Source organism: Sminthopsis crassicaudata, chromosome 2 (assembly GCF_048593235.1).
Source record: "Sminthopsis crassicaudata isolate SCR6 chromosome 2, ASM4859323v1, whole genome shotgun sequence".
Classification (NCBI taxonomy): Eukaryota; Metazoa; Chordata; class Mammalia; order Dasyuromorphia; family Dasyuridae; genus Sminthopsis; species Sminthopsis crassicaudata.
In genome coordinates this window covers 112445430-112462967 of record NC_133618.1, presented here as the reverse complement: position 1 = coordinate 112462967, position 17538 = coordinate 112445430, and the positions used below count along the sequence as shown (strand labels likewise).

The window sequence follows — 17538 nt, the reverse complement described above, 5'->3', positions numbered from 1 at the left end:
CATTCTCTATGCTGTATATGTGCCATTCAATGACCCACTTATTTTTGAAAATCTTCTCTTGTTTTCCTTGATACATTATTATGGCTTCTCTTCTCTTAATCACTCCTTATTTCATCTTCTTCTGCCTTTCACCACATCATACCCCAAAACTCTGATTCTTTGGACCTTCTTCTCTCCTTACCTCTAGGAAACTGTATTTCTTGTTAATTTTTACTATCACCACTATGTAGATCACTCCAGTGGATTCCCAATATGGGTAAGAGATAATGTAGCCCAGTCAGTTCATTTTCCAAGTGAAAGATTTTTTGGTATGGAAAGGAAAGCTAAAGTATAAAGAATTTCTGAAAAATAAAAGAACTTCAGGAGTAAAATAACTGTGTCTTTTTAGGAAAAGTCTATAGTATAGTTCTTTGAAATATTCTTTCCTTTCTGACATCATTATAAGATAAGAAAGAAAAGTTTTGCTTTATCTTTATCAAAGCTTCTTAAAACTATAGGGTTGTATAACAATGTGGGGGTTGTGAAATTATATTTTATTGTAAAAAATATTTGGTTTATATACCTATTTTATATGCCTATATGCCCATGGTCATGTAAAAACTTCCTTGGCAAAAAAGTGTCTCAAGTGGAAAAAGTTTAAGAAGCCCAGATCTGTATACGGTAATATATATTTTCTTTTTAGAAATTAGAAAACAGGCACAGAAATGGTAACTTTTATATCATTCAGATACTTAAAATAATCCTATAAAAACGCTTTTTTCTTTAACTTATTCTAAAGTATATTTGCTGTATTTCATGTTACTAATATTCTAATTATATCTAATTACAGTCATAATTCTCTAAAACACTTGTATATTTATGGAAAAGTTGATTAGTACAGAAGGTGGTTCTCACAAAGCAGAAACATACATCTACAAGTGAAAATAATTATAAAAGTAGAGAAGGACCACATTTTACTGGAAAAATTTAAAAACCACTTCTATCGTGGCCTTCTTCAACAATGAGATGAACCAAATCAGTTCCAATAGAGCAGTAATGAACTGAACCAGTTATGCCCAGCGAAAGAACTCTAGGAGATGACTATGAACACTACCTAGAATTCCCAATACTCCTATTTTTGTCCACCTGCATTTTTTATTTCCTTCACAGGCTAATAGTACACTATTTCAAAGTCAGCAAAATAACTGATTGGATATGTATACGTATATTGTATTTAATTTATACTTTAACATATGTAACATGTATTGGTCAACCTGCTATCTGGGGGCTGGGGGGAAAGAGGGAGAAAATTGGAACCAAAGGCTTGGCAATTGTCAGTGTTGTAAAATTACCCATGCATATATCTTGTAAACAAAAAGCTATTAAAAAAAACAAAACAAAACAAAACAAAAAACAAAAACAAACAAACAAACAAACAAAAAAAAAAACCCACTCCTTTTACTCCCCACCATCTTTAGGAAATTAACTTAATTCCTCAATATGCCCAACAATTAAATAAAAAAAAGTTTTATCTCGTGACAGTAGTGAAAGCAAGGATAGCAAAGCTTACAAACCTCCATATTCTCCAAATCTGATCTAGTTCTTTTGGTTATAGTCATGAGTCATAGTCATTTGAAGAGTAACAAGAATAATAGACAAGTAATAACTAAAAAAAAAAAAACAAGCAAACAAATTTAAAAAAAAAAAACCCTACTACAAAGGTATGAGCAATGAAACCTTACTTTTATTCTTTTATAGTTAAGTAGAAGTCTTGTACTCTCAGAAGACAAACATCCTGGGCTACCAAGTCTAGAACTGTCCCAGGCATATTTCAATGCCCTGATTTCAAAATAGTAACCTGATTTCAAAAGAAAAAAAGTCAACCTTTCCTGAATCCCCTTTTTTATGGTGTCTGTGTTACTTTGATTTCAGAATACAGATAGTAGGTCTGCACACCCTGAAGACTGGGGTTAAAACTGTGTGGCATTACCCCTAAAAGCATCTCACTTCCAAGAAAATATAGCACACATTCCCAAAAAGGTTACTATTTTGAAATCAGGGCATTGAAATATGCCTGGGACAGTTCTAGACTTGGTAGCCCAGGATGTTTGTCTTCTGAGAATACAAGACTTCTACTTAACTATAAAAGAATAAAAGTAAGGTTTCATTGCTCATACCTTTGTAGTAGGTTTGTGGGTTTTTTTTTTTTTTTTTAATTTGTTTGCTTGTTTTTTTTTAGTTATCCCTCAACTATAAAAACAGGGATAATAACACCTCCCTATTAGGGTTGTTGTAAGGATTACATAAAATAGTATTTGTAAAGCATTTACTTATTTCAGTGACAAGAGAGTATATATTTATTTGATTCTTCTTTCCTTTCCTAATAGGTTGCTTCTCTTCTTTCATCAAACCACCTTTTCTTATTTCCTATCCCATTCCTCTTAATAAAAATCATAGAATCTAAGAATCAAAAAAGACCTTATAGGTCATTCAGTTGAAAACAGAGGTCTAACCAAGATTCCCTTCTACAAAATCTTCAACCAGCAGCCATAAGGACCTAAAAGGAATTTACTATCTCTGAAATAGGCCATTCTACTTAAGCCTATGTCTTCCTCTCTTAAACTTCCAAGCCTGTGCCTAGTCCTAAGTCTTATCTCCCATAGGACAAGCTGTCATGTTTTCCCTAAATCTCTTCTCCTGGCTAGACATGCCCAGTTCCCATGACTAATCCTTCTAAGGCAACTTTTTCAATGCTCTCAATATCCTCATCACCAACTTCTAGACCTGCTCCAGTATTTGTTTATCTGCTTCCCTAAATTCTGAGGTCATTCTGAACCAAATATATTTGGGTCAAAGCCAAACTAAAGATGAGCATAGAAGAACACTTACCCTGGAACACAACATATCCCTAATCACGACATTAATTTTATCCCTGTCATATCTGTTGACTTCTATTGAGCTGTTCACTCCCTAATTTGTTTTTCTGATACAGGAAAATGAGCACTAACTCTGAAATCAAAACACTTGGATTCAAATTCGACAATACAGTTACCTAGAGGAAAATCATTTAACCTCCCTTAACCTTTTGTTTTCTCATCTATAAAATGAGAACAAGGAGGTAATACAATAGACAGAGTACTAGGTCTGGAGCAAGAAAGACCTGAGATCAAATCCAGTCTCAGGTGTTTACTAGCTGATAACTATAACGTGCTGTTGTCTCCAGAAGCTGCCGATCGCTCTCTGGGAGGAGATCTGCTGTGTCAACTCATATCTCTCGGACAGATTCTTCTTCCTGTAGAGAGCCAACTTCCCTTCCTGCAGAGAGCAGCCTTAAGTCTGGTCCAGAAACAACTCCCTTTTCCCTCCAGAGCTGCCTTCTTTATCCTCCCAGAGAATGGGCATGGGATAATGCAAGGGCTTCTGGGAAGAATTACTTCAACCAATGAACTTGCTCCTCCTAAGCATGCAAGCTCTTCCCCAGGAATTCACAAGTAAAACTCTCAGTAAAGGCTGGAACTAGAGAATTGTCAAGTACCGACTTAGCACTTAGTAAGAACCTAATATCTCATTATCTCATTAGCACTTAGTAAGAACCTAACAGATAACTTTGAACAAGTCACTTAACCTCTGGTTGCCTCAGTTTACTCATCTATAAAATGGGAATGATAGTACCTACCTCCCATAGTTGTGAAGTTCAAATGCAATAACAATTATAAACCACTTAACATAGCACCTGGCACATAGGAAACACCATATAAATGTTAGCTATTAGTTATTATTATTGTTACTAAAACAAAGGGGAAGAATTTCATAGTTTCTTAGATCTCTTCCAGCTCTAGATCCATAATCCTTTGATTTCTCTGCCTTTTCATTAAAGAGAAAATTTTATTGTAAAAACAAAAATTTGAACAGGATTGACATATTAATCTTGGGAAACTGCAATTTAGATCCTTATATTTACTTTCATTTCCTATAATTCCTATTTTTATTTCCTATAGCTACAACTTCTGAAATTCTCATCACAAAAGTCCTTAGCACTGCCAAATAGTTCAACTTTAGAAATGGATATAGTTTTATCAGTAGAAGTTGCCATACCCTAAGAACCATACATTTCATGCAACTGAAACCTCCTATGTGTATCATCCATTAGAATACAAGCTTCTTGAAAGCAGGGGCTACCTTATTTTTTTATATTTCCAGTGCTTTTACAAAATAAGCATCAATTTTTTTTTCTGATTCACCAACTAACATTATCATGATCACCCATTGTGTTATGTTAGTATTTATTTAAAGTTTTCTTTAAAAGTCATGGTCTTCTTTTTATTATTTCCTGTAAGCTCCTTTGAGGAGCTTGTGTTTGGATGCAAAACAGAAAAGATAGACTAGAATATGAGATAGAAAGTCACATGTGCCAACTAGAGTATTGACGGAATACCATTATAACAAAAAGTTCTATATAATGAAAAGACTTCTACATCCCAGCTAATAACAACCCACTTACCCAGTTTTGCTGCTGTACAATTCTAGGGTAGGCAAATTTTTTCATGGTCCCCAAAGGAGCTACATAAAAGGATTTGGTCAAATTAAATTTCGAATTTCTCACTTAGTACTCTTCTACTTGAAAGCAATCATATTACATAAAATATGTAAGTATACAATCAAAACAATTTGAAAGCAAAGTGACTGGACAATTACTTGATCTTTCTGGACCTCAGTTTCCTTATAATATGTAAAATATGAGAGCTACATCAGATAACTTCTAAGATTCTTTTCAGCTATAAATCCCATGATCCTTTGAAAATGTGATCAAAATTCTACTATGATAAATCTCTCAAAGATTATGCTGGATAGAACAAATAAAACCAGAAATGCCTTCAAAAGACTATACTGTTCCTAATATCAATTCATTTCTTATAAAAATGTATCACACATATTGAAGATGTAATATTAAGGATTTCATACATGCATAACTACTACCTTTCCCCTTATTCTATAACTAAGGTTTCACTTTAAAATATCAACTCATAAGAAAGCAAGTTTTTTTTTGTTTTTTGGTTTTTGGTTTTTGTTGTTGTTGTTGTTGTTTTAAATAAAGAAAAATATTTGGTTATTCTTATGCAGTTCAGTCCCTTCTCTAACCAAAAAAAAAAAAAAAAATTAGAAAATCAAATATAAACACCTTTTATCTTTTAAAATGGATTAAAAACTGTCCTATTTTTTCTAATTCAACACTAAACCAGAAGCTTTTAAAACATATTTTGGTAAGTGACATTTAGGATTCTCATGATCATATACCACAACTTTGATGCTTTAGTCCTACATGTGATAGGCTGAACTCAAAAACTATGGGTCATATGGCCTGATTCTCCCCTAGAGCTCCAATTTACTAAATGAAAAAAAGCAAAGATACTTCCAGTTCTCAAACATGATGGCTCTGGTCTTGGCAACTAACTTCATGAGTTTACATACCATTCAAGAAAATTGTCCCAATGCTATTTGCAAACTGGCAACAATAACAAGAAAAAAAAAAAAAAAAAGATCCAAGGACTCAAGAAAAATCACTTTATATTTTTGCTGGAATTCCACTTACGAAATGTAAATATTTTAAAGATATCTGCTTTCAATATGTTTCCAAGTGATGAAATGAATTATGACACATTTAGTAACTGAATTTACTATACTAAAATGTTATGACATTAACCCACTATCTAAAAATATTATCTTCCTATATCTTTGTGTAATACATTGTATAATATTGTCTTAAATATTAAATACAAAATCTTCAAAAGGACAAGTATGGTAATAGATTGAAGGCAGCTTAAGTAATTGTGTTTATAATGCAAGAAATTTTTTATACTAAGTGTCAAATATTAAGTATCATAAATACTAAATATCAAAAGCGCATGAGCTATTTTGTTTCATAATGTTCTATTTAAAAAGGTAATACACAGAAATCAGAATACTAGGGAACTATAAATTCGTTTAAAGTAAAGCTACTTAATCACAGTAACAAATGAATAAACCAAAAGGACCAGTGTTTTAAAGTGAACTTTTTTTCTAATGTATTTAGTATTCCAGTGTAATAAGAAGTAAGTCCTGAAGTTTACTTTGCTGAAGTAGAAAAATGCAAATTAGGGACTAGAACAGCTAATTGCTTCCTCCAGTCTGGCCAAGAAATGTATCCCATTGGGCAATTAAAACATGACACAGTTGCCTAAGCAAATTACAAATTCATTTCTAAGGTTGTAAATTCCAATATTCCCCTATTTACATATTGAAGAACACCTTATCTTTAAGGAAAATTATTTACCCTTAACAAAAAAAAAAAAAAAAATGTATTATCATCCCACAGAAATTCTACATTTCCTTGCACAGTCATTAATTGTTCATTAGAAATCCTGCCTTCCTTTGAAAATATAAAAATGAACTTATTCTACTCTTGCTAAAAATCTTAAGGTCCAAATCTGCTAAGCCTACAAAATGATGTCACAGTAAAAACCTTACAAGGATAATGGACCACAATAATTAAAACCCACAGGGACAGCAACAGTGCACCCTCCTGAAATTACTGGCACCCCACCCAACTGCTTAGACACAGAAAGGTAAAAGTGTTACACGAACTGTTCGGCTGTAGCATCCAGCCATCAAGCACTACATACCACTTCTTAGTGCACTCAACCATAAGTTCCTGGTAGGAGGCCACAAACTGGAACTTTGAGGCATGCTTTCCAACGCGCTGCAGTCTCTTCCAAACTGAAGCCATGATGATAGTCAGTGTACAATAACACCTCTAAGGGAGCAATGCAGCAGCTTTAACAGAGCACAGTATCCAAAGCTAGGAAGTTCTGTTTTCTAAGTCTATATTTTGAAATGTAAATTATAACTTGAAACGATGTTTAGGGTCCATGCTTCTTCTCCCTGTTTTACAGGGTAAATCCCACCTTGGATGAAAGCGGCACAGCCAGCAACATGATACACATGACAATATGAGTGAGAGGAGGTTCCCTCATCCAGACATCATCGTTCCTCCTCATGGGCTCTACGATGTGTAATCTGTAGGACTGGAAAGCAAAACAAAGACAAAAAAAATAATGAAAATAGGGTAAGATGGAGGTGAGAAGAGGTATTCGATATTAGATGTTGCAACTGACATCGTCCTGGTCTTGTAAATATGCCCTAGCTGAAAGCCAAAGATATCAATGATAGAAGCCAGGAATACGGTCATATGAGGGAGGGGAATGGAGAGACACCTCTGAGCCAACCCCAACCCCTAGAGGAGCAGTCTTCGGCCAAGCACCCGAAGGGCAAACCCAAACCTGGGGGCCCTAGAGAGGCCGCTTCGAGTTCCGGCCTCGGCAGACCCCCTCCCCCTTCTAGTAAAAGAGGTGGGGGCGTTTAAAATGAACTCTTTGTGTCTTTCTGCCAATAACTAATCATGACATCGACTCACTACCAGAATACAGGCTAAGACGCAATTAAGGGAGGGGCGAGGCAGGGAGGAGGCAGAGGCGGGCAGGGTCCCAGGCCCGGCGCCCCACCTCGGGCTCTCGCCCCCAGCTGCGGCGTGACGGCGTATCCGAGGGGAGCTGATTCTGCCCTCCCCTACAGCGGCAGAGGGGGCCGGGGGCGGCGGCAGAAAGGGGAGCGGGCCGGGCTGGGCAGCTCCGAGCCCTCGGGCCGCCTCGGGCCCCGGGCCCGCCCGCGGTCCCTGTCACCCCCGAGGGGCACGTCCCGCCCCTCCTCACACCTCAGGTCCCGCCGCGCCTGCGCTGCCGGCTCCGGCTCCAGCTCCGGCTCGGGCCCCGCTCCCTCCTCAGTGCCGCTCCTCGCTCGCCGCCGCTGCTGCTGCTGCTGCTGCTGCCGCCGCCGCTGCCGCTGCTGCCGCCGTTGCCGCCGCCACCGCGTCCTCCATCCCCACCGCCGGAGCCACATGGAACAGGCGAAGCCGAGCCAGCGCTAACGGGCGGCCCCCGGGTCTCGTAGCCCCACGCCTCCCCGGCCGGGCGGGAGGACGCCCTTCAGCCCCCAACTCTCTCCCCAAAGGGATCTGCCCAATGGTTGGGCCCCCGACCCCCACCCCAGGCCCCCCTCCGGAGTCGCTGCTGCTGTGGCGGCGGCGGCGGCGGCGGCTGCTGCTCAGTCACCAGCACCCCCTCCCCCCCCATCCTCCTCCGCCACCATCATCATTACCTCCCCCGGCCGCACCTCTCACACTAACCCTACCCACCGCAGCCCAACCTCCCGCCCGCCCCGCCGCCATTGGCCGAGATCGGTGCCAGCCCCGCCCGCTCCCGACACAGGTCTGTGGAGCGTCTGGGCCATCTTATTGGCAGCATGCGCATGTCGATCACGGGCGCCCCGCCTACAGAACCAGAGGTGCTTTACACTCGCGGGAGAAAGACCCCAAAGGTGCTTTTCACTGTGTGTGTCTCTCTCTCTTTGTCCGTCTCTCTCTGTGCGTATGTCTTTCTGTTCTTCTGTGTCAGTTTCTCCACCACCCCCCTTTTTTAAGCGGACGCAGATGGAGAGAACATCCCCGCCCATTCCTTTGATTGGCCGGGGGATGGGGACGAACGCTAGACTGAAGAGAGTAAGGAGTGTTTATAGTGAGTGAGTCAGGAGGTGGCTGGTGAGAAGAGCTGCCTGTTAAATGGTTCCAGTTTCAGGATTGGATGGGAGGAGGGACTCCCAGGTGTAGTCTAAAGAGAGCATTACGGTGTCGGAACAGATTCTAAGGCTCCTGCACGGCCCCTCGCAGCTACCTCAGCCAGCTGCCACCGCCTTTTCTTGTCGGTTTCCATTTCCAGTACAACCCACCTTCCCAAGCCCTAGGGGTGGGGATTCTTTCCCTGCCTTTAGTGCCCAGCCCTACTCCACCCCTGCCCTGTCTCTCTTCTGCCCACAGCCTTGTAGGGCCTTGTCCTGAAAAGCACTAGAGTTGCTGGATTAGTTCAACTGGGCCTACATTGTAATATTTCTTGTTACCTACTATTTCCCGAACTTGAACGAATAAATGAAGCATTTACTAAGCGCTTACTATGTGCAAGCATAATACTAAGCACCGGGAATATAACTGGAAATTAAAATCCCTGCTCTCAAGGGAGCTCACATAATGAAGTTTCATTTATCCAAAGGAATGGAAAAGTCCCGTAGTTCCTAGATAATAAAGGCAAAACAGATGTTAATATTTTTTCTTGGATGGAGCAGAATGTAGCATAATACATAGCTGAAGATTAAAAAAAAAAAAAGCAGGGGTAGAAATCATGACCTCAGGCAAAGCAAAAGCCAAGATATATCTAATTTTAAAAGATTAGGTGAGAAGCCACATTTTGCTGAATAATACCATAGACAATGAAGTAATATCAGTACAAAACTTGTATGCATCAAATGGTATAGCATTCAAATTTTTATAGAAGTTTAATGAGTTACAGGAGGAAATGGGCAGAAAAATTATACTATTAGAGGACCTCAACTTTCCCTTCTCAAAACTAGATAATTTTTACCATAAAATAAATAAGAAAGAAGTTAAGGCTATGAATAGAATCTTAGTTAAGTGAGATTTGATAAGACTTCTGGAGAATGTTGAATGGAAACAGAAAGGAATATGCCTTATTCTCAGCTGTATATGGCACCAATATGGAAACATTGAAATTTATTGGAAACTAAATCTAATACTAAAGAAGGAGTGGTCAAAAAACAAATCATAGAAACAGCCAACAGTTTCATTAAAGTGTGTTAAAAATGACAATGAGACAACATAACAAAATTAGTGGGATATAACCACAACAGTGCTTAAGGAAAACTAAATACTTCCATCAATAAAACAGAGAAAGAACAGATTAGTGAATTGGACATGCAGTTTAAAAAAAAAACAAAAAACCTAGAAAAGGAACAAATTTGAATCCCCAATTAAACACAAATTGGAATTTCTGAAAAATCAAAGAAGAGATTAATAGAATTAAAAGTAAGAAAACAACTAATAAAACTAGAAGCTGCTTTTATGGGGGAAAGACAATGAAATAAACTATTGGTTAATTAGATTTTTTAAAAAAGGAAAAACAAATTGGGTTTATCAAAAGGAAAAAGGATGAAATTAAGGTAATTATTAGGAGCAATTTTGCCTAATCATATGTCAATAAATATGACAATTTAACTGAAATGGATGTATATTCACAAAAAATATAAATTACCCAGATTAATAGAAAAGGAAATAGAATGCTTAAGTAAGCCCATCTTAGAAAAGGAAATTGAACAAACAACCAATGAGCTGCATAATAAATCAGACAGATTCGTAAGTGAATCCTCTAACATTTGTTGTTGTTTGCCCTTCATTTTTGATGTCATGTTTTGATGAGCAGAACTAGAAAAATATTGTACCTAGAAACAGCAATATTGTACAATGATCAAGTGTGAATGACTTAATTATTCTGAGCAATATAATAAATAACCCAAGACAATTCCAAAATTTATGATGAAAAAAGTGACCCACACCCAGAGAAAGAACTGATGGAATCTGAATCCCAAATGATTGAAGCATACTTTTTTCCCCCATTTCATATTTCTTCAGAGGAGAAAGTTATCTTTTTTTTTTTTTTTTTTTTTTTTTTTTTTTTTTTTGCAGTGTGGCTAATATGGAAATATGTTTTGTAAAATCTATATCAAATTGCTTTCTTGAGGGGTGGAAAGGGGCTAGAAAGAATTTGAAGCTCAAAATTTTTTTTAATAAATATTAAATATATTGCTTACCTATAATTGAGAAAAATAAAATATTTTTGTTGTTGTTGTTTTTTGTGTTAAACTGTTTGACACTACTAAGCTCTTTGATTTAAAGAACTTTTCTAGGTATTTAGAAGCTGTGTGGCCATAGGCTAACATTCTATCTGCCCTTCCAGGTCCTCATTGGCTCAGCTAGCCCTGCTCAGCCTAAACTTAATCTTGTTTGTCACCTCAAGCTGTCTTTTTAATTATACCTCTTCTTAGGCATTCTTTCTTTATACTTCAACCTCATTGATCTTCAACAGTTCCTAGGGTCATAGATTTCAGAATTTAGATCTCTGAAGTCATCTAGCTCAACCTCCACACTATAAAAATAAGGAAATAGGCCCAAAGAGGTTATTACATAACTTGCTGAATTAACATAATCTCAGAACTGTTCTTTCCCTTTTCTATTATTTTCCTCATCCACTCTGGTTGTTCTCCCTTTCACTGATTGTAATATTTTAAATCTAGATTTGGAAGGAATCTTAGATCATTTAGTCTAAATACCTCATTTCACAGGGAAAGAAACTAAGGGTACTAACTCCAAATCTTGTGTGATTCCTTCTGCCCTATACCACACAGCTCAGAAAAACTCTGAACTTGTTACTTTCTACTTTCAAACTTGTTCATCTCAAAAGGTGATTATTTTAATCATCCTAATTGATCAAAACAAATCAACAACACTAAGCAAGGGCTCAGGATATAAAGAGGATAAAAACAATTTTTGCCTTTAAGAAGCTCACAAATCTAATTGGAGATAGGGAATACAAAATTATTTATTTATAAACTTGAAGCACCTATTATATGTTAGGCACTGTGCTAAATCCACAGTAAACAGTTTGAGTAACTTGCCCAGGGTCACACAGTTAGTGAATGTATGAGGTCAAATTTGAACTCAATCTTCCTGATTCCAAGCCCAGAGCTCTAACCAATGTTCTACCTTAGCCTTCTCTAAATGGGAGGAGACAACATGCAAACAACAATGTACAAATGAGTATAAATTGGAGATAATATCCAAAGGAAGGCACCACAATTCTCTCCTGGTCATTTATATGACTGCCTGTGAAGGTCCCGGCTAGCTCCTCTGAAGGGTTCAGAATAAGTCCTTGTCAGGATAAGCAAAAGTCCTTGCCCCATGTTGTGGACGCCAAATTGTAATGTTCTGTTGTCTCCAGAAACTGCCGATCACTCTCTGGGAGATCTGCTGTCTCAACTCAATCCCAGACTCGACCCTTCTTCCTCCAGAGAGCCATCCCAACTCTGTCCTAGAGTAGTCTCACTCCTGCTCAATGTTGTCTTCTTTTATCCTCCCAGAGAATGGGCGTGTGAGAACTCAAGGGTTTGTGGGAAAATTACTTCAACCAATGAACTTGCTCCTTTTAAAGGTTGTGTAAACTCCTTTTCATATGTAAACTCCTCAGAAGTTCAAAGGGGTAAATTCCCCTTAAAGGCCTGAACCAAAGGTGTGAACTAGAGAATTGTTAAGTACCAATTTAGCACTTAATAAGAACCTAACAACTGCCAAAGTGTGTTTCTGAAAACTTGTGTTTAATTATGTCATTTCCCTACTCAGTAAATTCCAGGGCTTCCCTTTTACTTCTTGGATCACAAACTACTTTGTTGTGTACTTAAAACCCTTAACAACCTTGCTCCAGACCACTTTCTCTCCTTTATTAAGTATTCATTACTATCCTTCTTGAACTTTTCAATTCAGCTAAAGGAGCCTTCTTGCTGTTGTTTACCCACACATTCACATTCATCTCTAATTCCAGGGTCTTTGCAAAGACTTAGTCCCAAAAATTCAGTCTCCTCATGGGAACTTTGAATCCCCTATCTACTTCAAAGCTTATTTCAGGTGTCATCTCCTACATAAAGCCCTTCCTGTTCCCCTTCCTCCAGTTACTAGTGTCTTCTTCCTCTCCTCATGTACTTTGTATCTACTAACATAAATATATATCCTCATCTACCATGAAATGCACACTCCTCAAGAACAGACTTTTAATTTTTGTCTTTATATCCACAATGCATAGAATAGTGCCTGGAAATAGCACATATTTAATAAATGCTTATTGAATTGAATTAATTAATGCTTGTTTATTTGTTGAACCTTCCAACTGTCCCTAGCTAACCAATGTTTTCTTACTTCTTCAGTCAAAAATATTCAAAATTTGAATTGCTTTCCTGTTGGGTCTTACTGGTAGCCTATAATAGGAACATGGATTAGTCAAGCTTTCCCCTTTTAAAAGGTAACAAAGCTATCCCTGTAAATTGATCTGCTCTTGGATTGATGAAATTGCCTGGTAGCCTCAGAAAAATCTAAAAAGACTTGGAGGACATAAAAAGGACCACTACATAGGATTGAATCCATTAAGCTTGGAGAATGTCTTAAGACTGAAGTAGTTGCCACATCCTGACCAAATACTTTTCCAAATGGAGAAGAGGCCAAGTTTAGGGTTGAAATTACCTTATTTTTCCATTCAATGCTGTGGTTAAACAAATCTTTTGTTAACTATTAGATCACCAAAGAATAGTTCATTTCTTTCTAACATTAAACCAGAATATGCTGTGGGCCAGAATCAGGCCTTCCCTTAACAGACTACAAATAAATAAATAAAATAAGTGAACAAACAAAATTAATAAATATATTCTCCATTTGATAAAGTGTTGAGGTAAAGGGGTAAGTATTAACCTACCAATTCATCATGGGGATAGAAAAATAATACTGTTTTTTCACTGTGGTCTTCAGTTACTAATTTTTAACCTCCTAGAAAGTATTACTGGTCAATAGCCTGGTACTGTTCAACATTAATCCCAAGCCCCAGATTGATGCTCCCTTATTTCCTCCCTTATACCATCTACCTAAAAACAGAGGGCCTTTGGGGAAAATATCAAATTCTCTATATGATTCTCAGAAAACTAGCTAAAGACCAAGAGATGGGTTCTATATGAATGTGTTAGAAGAAAGTCTTTCACATGCTTCCCATCCCAATTAATGTAATTACAAAAGATCCAGACATTTTTATTGAATTAACCAATCAAAAGTCTAAACTTAATATGAACAAATCCCAGATACCTCTATTGAATCAATCAGAATTGAAAATTAAGTGCGAACAAGTCTTTATTCTATTTGGGAAGAGTGAAGTACTTGGATCTCTGGACAAAATCATTTGGAAATGAATTGAGATTGTTTGAAAGAATTAGACACACTTCTAGATCTATATAAAGAGTAAAGCAAACCATTCCAAAATATAGGATTCCAACAGAAGCTTTCTACTGGCAGTCAAGTGAATTGCCCTGGGAAGAGAGAGAAAAATTAAGTTCTTGCTCTTTCTGCCTGCCCCTAAAGACCAGAGGACAGATGAATTTCAAAAGGACAATTTGGTCTTCCCATCATCATTGATAATAGTGTCCCTGCAGCAACAGCTGCTGATGGCATTTGAATTGGGAGCTAATAGATACACCAAGGACAAACTTGACATATGAAGGAAAAGCAGCTTCAGGATTCTACAAGGGTTATCTCATTATCTAGGAGAAAAAATTACATCAAAAGAAAACTTCATGAGAATCCCACAAAGGAAAAAAAAAGTAAACAGGAGCAGTGAATTTCCCTCTGCCAGATATTTTCTCCACATGTCTGCCTTAATGTCATCATATTTTGTTTGTGCCCACATTTCCCACATTACCATTGTGATTTTTTGATAGGGCATTTTTATACCAACTATTCTTACTATGCCATTTCAGTAAATCTGTGGAAAACACCCTGAAGGGGGCCTCATGAAAAACAATGCTAGAAACTCCTTAGGATTACCTTTAGAATCTTTAGTGGAGAAGCAGTTAACCAACTTCTGGAAACCTAATCCACTAATGCAATGGAAGTTGTCCCATGGAGTTTATGTTTCTATCCCCCATCTTTTCTGCTAAATTTCAATCACAGGAGCATAGTAATATACAGCATAACATAAAAATATGATTTGACTATACTTTTTTATTTGTAACCAGAGAAACAAAGAAATTAAAAAGAATTATATTGGAACAATTACCATGGGGATTGTTTGCCTATAGTACCATCCAGATCTAGGCAACTACTATATAGATATATAGAGTAGAAGTACCTAATCTGTAAATATGACCAAAACCTAGCTATAAAAGAAAAGATAATCATTTTAAATCTTAGCCATTACCACAGTGATCTAGTTAATTACCCCCATTTGGGCTTAATAAGCTCCTGATATTGTAATAATCATTTGCTTTTCCAATCATAGCCTTTTAAAAGGTCAATAAGATCAGTGGAGGAACTCAGGAACAAGGGCCAACTTCCAATGTCCCTGTTTTTCTGCTTGTAGTACTTCTACATCAACTCACTCCAAACATCACTGTACATTAATATTTCCCTACTTTATTGTTGGTAAGTTTATATTAAGACAAGTTTAGGAAATCTAAAAGTACAAGATGAAAGTAAACTGACAGTGAAAGCACATAACTGGAATTTTCTACAGATATTTTACAGTATTGACAGTGTTATCCTTCCTTCACTCTAAAATAATTATATTCTCACGTAAAAGTATTTGCATTTGATTTATAAAAAATAAATTTAGTTTTCATAGAAAAGAAGAATGGAAATTGACTAGTGTATTTTCCAAAGTACAATTCATAGAATATTGAAATGTATAAGGGCTGGAGGAGGGGATTGGAGGAGAAAGGAAGCTTTTTCATTCATAGGCTCTTTACAAGCTTTATCTCTGTTCATTACTCATCTCTAGCAAAGTGTCTGTTGAGATTATCATGAAGTGACTGCAAGTGACTTAAGAAGTAATAGCATTACCCAAAACTTATATGAATGAAATTTGTCATCTACAAATTACTACCTCTCCTTTTTTCATGTTTTTTTTTTTTTTAAGAATATATGACACATTAGTTTCATTATGGACTGAGTCCTCAGTTTTAAGAAGACAAATTCATTTAAGTCATTGTGCCAAAGTGCAATAAATAAAATTTTATTTAAAAAAACACTTAGACATGATGCAAATAATTATAGTAAATTATGACATATCACTAAAGAAACATAAAATATGGTTTCCATCCTTCCTCTTCTGTTCAAACTACTTTTCTGTAAGGAAAGAAATAAGCATTTATATAGCAACTATTAAATGCTAGACACTATATTAACCACTTAAATATTACTTCATTTGGTACTCATTCTGGGAGAATCAAGCAAAAAGAGGTCACTACTAATTGATTATCGAACTGGCATATATACTGAGCTATTTTCTCTGGTGATCAGGATGGGTGTGTGCTAACCCATAACTATAATGTCACTATCTGCTCTAATGAGCATTTGCAAAACAGCTATCAAGGGTAGTATAGAGGTGTACAATCTATGGCCAAGAAATAGATTAAAATGTATTAGCCGTTTTAGGGATTAACACCAGTGTCCTCCCATCAGCCATTCTAAATAATGATGTGCAGAACTTTAAAGTGATGCTCCTTCTTCTAGATATCTAGGGGATCATTAGTCAGAAGCAATAATTCCAGTATTATATGTAAGTTTTGGCAAACTTTATTCTAGTACCAGATAAAAAATACTGAGACAATAGAATATAGAACACAACCTTCCAAGTGGAAGGAATCTTTAGAAATCAGCTAATCCCTAACCTTGAGGTTAAGGTGAGGAAATGCTAACAATGTAGCAACAGGCAAGGTTGATGAGGTTTGGAATTGGCGTACTTAAATGAAATTAGGGTTTAATTGAGGTCTAGTGGCAGGTTCGGGGTACAGGGAGTCAAACAGAGCTCCCCTGCAACCCCTTTGGATTTGGCACAAGGATACAGAGTTAAATGAGGTCTAGTGGAGGTACAGAGTCCCCTGTAAAGGAATTTACAGACCTGAAAACCTATATTGATAAAAGAGGTTTATTATAGGGTTTGGAAGTAGAGTCTAGTTAGTAAAGTTGAAGGTAGAGATAAGAGGGCACCAGAACCAGGGTTCCAGTGGGCAGAGAGTCTTTGGTGCCAGGCATGGTTATGGCATATTTAGACCATCTGCAAAGAGAGGATTCCAGCTTGGCTCTTTTATAATGAGAGATTTAGCTAAAGGGGCCTGTGGGTGGAGTCCCACGTTGGCTCCTCACTAGGTTTCAGTGAGGGCTCGAATTTGCTTGGTGGGGGTTGGGAAATCTGAGCAGATCATTAGAATGGGGGCTGGGACAGCCCAAGTTGGCTCAAATCAGATAGGGGTTGACAGAGCCCAGATATCTCCTATTGGAATTCAAAGGGTGCTTTTGACTCAAAGGCCCTCGCTTCTTGAATTAATAATGCAACAGCTAGGAGGAGCTGGGAGTCAGAAAGGAATAAATTAATCTGTGGTCTTAAAGAGACCACAACCTGCATCAAGATCTCTGCAATTTAAAATCTTAACAGAGTTGCCTTGATCACCTTAATATTAAATGAGAAAGAGAGTGCAGGCAGAAAGGGTCAGAAAGCATCACACTGTCATTCTGTATCAGAGATCCTATTCTCTTCTCTTTCACATTTTACATATGAAGCTAAAATTTCAAGTCTCAATATGTTATATTATTATTCATATATTTGTAAAACTTTTTTAAAAGAACACCATGACATCTACTGTCTCTTTCAAAAAACAAAGATTGACCTAATACCAATGAAAAAAAAAAAAAAAAAAAAAAAAAAACAACCCACAATCCACAATATATATTTTTAGGGAATTTTTTCTATTTTAAAAAGAATTTTAAGGGCTACTTAAAAAAAATGTTAGAGTAAGCATATTGATGTTTTTCTTTGTTTA

The 17538-nt window shown here is 37.1% G+C and overlaps 2 protein-coding genes across 2 annotated transcripts in view; one reads left to right on the top strand and one right to left on the bottom strand.

Moving 5' to 3' along the window:
• The window catches only part of EHBP1 (EH domain binding protein 1), a 342552-nt gene extending 334692 nt beyond the window's left edge, over positions 1–7860 (bottom strand). The window contains exons 1-2 of the mRNA XM_074287029.1: positions 7727–7860; positions 6632–7040 (exon numbers count right to left, since the gene is read on the bottom strand). Of these exons, the coding sequence (XP_074143130.1) occupies positions 6632–6742 (111 nt within the window). The 5' untranslated portion in view covers positions 6743–7040; positions 7727–7860. The remainder of the gene's footprint in view (positions 1–6631; positions 7041–7726) is intronic.
• LOC141552669 (uncharacterized) lies at positions 7205–9009 on the top strand. Its single transcript, XM_074284722.1, has 3 exons — positions 7205–7364; positions 7588–8388; positions 8885–9009. The coding sequence occupies exons 1-3, from the start codon at positions 7205–7207 to the stop codon at positions 8890–8892; spliced, it is 969 nt and encodes a 322-aa protein (XP_074140823.1). The 3' UTR covers positions 8893–9009.
• The last annotated feature ends 8529 nt before the right edge of the window (positions 9010–17538 follow it).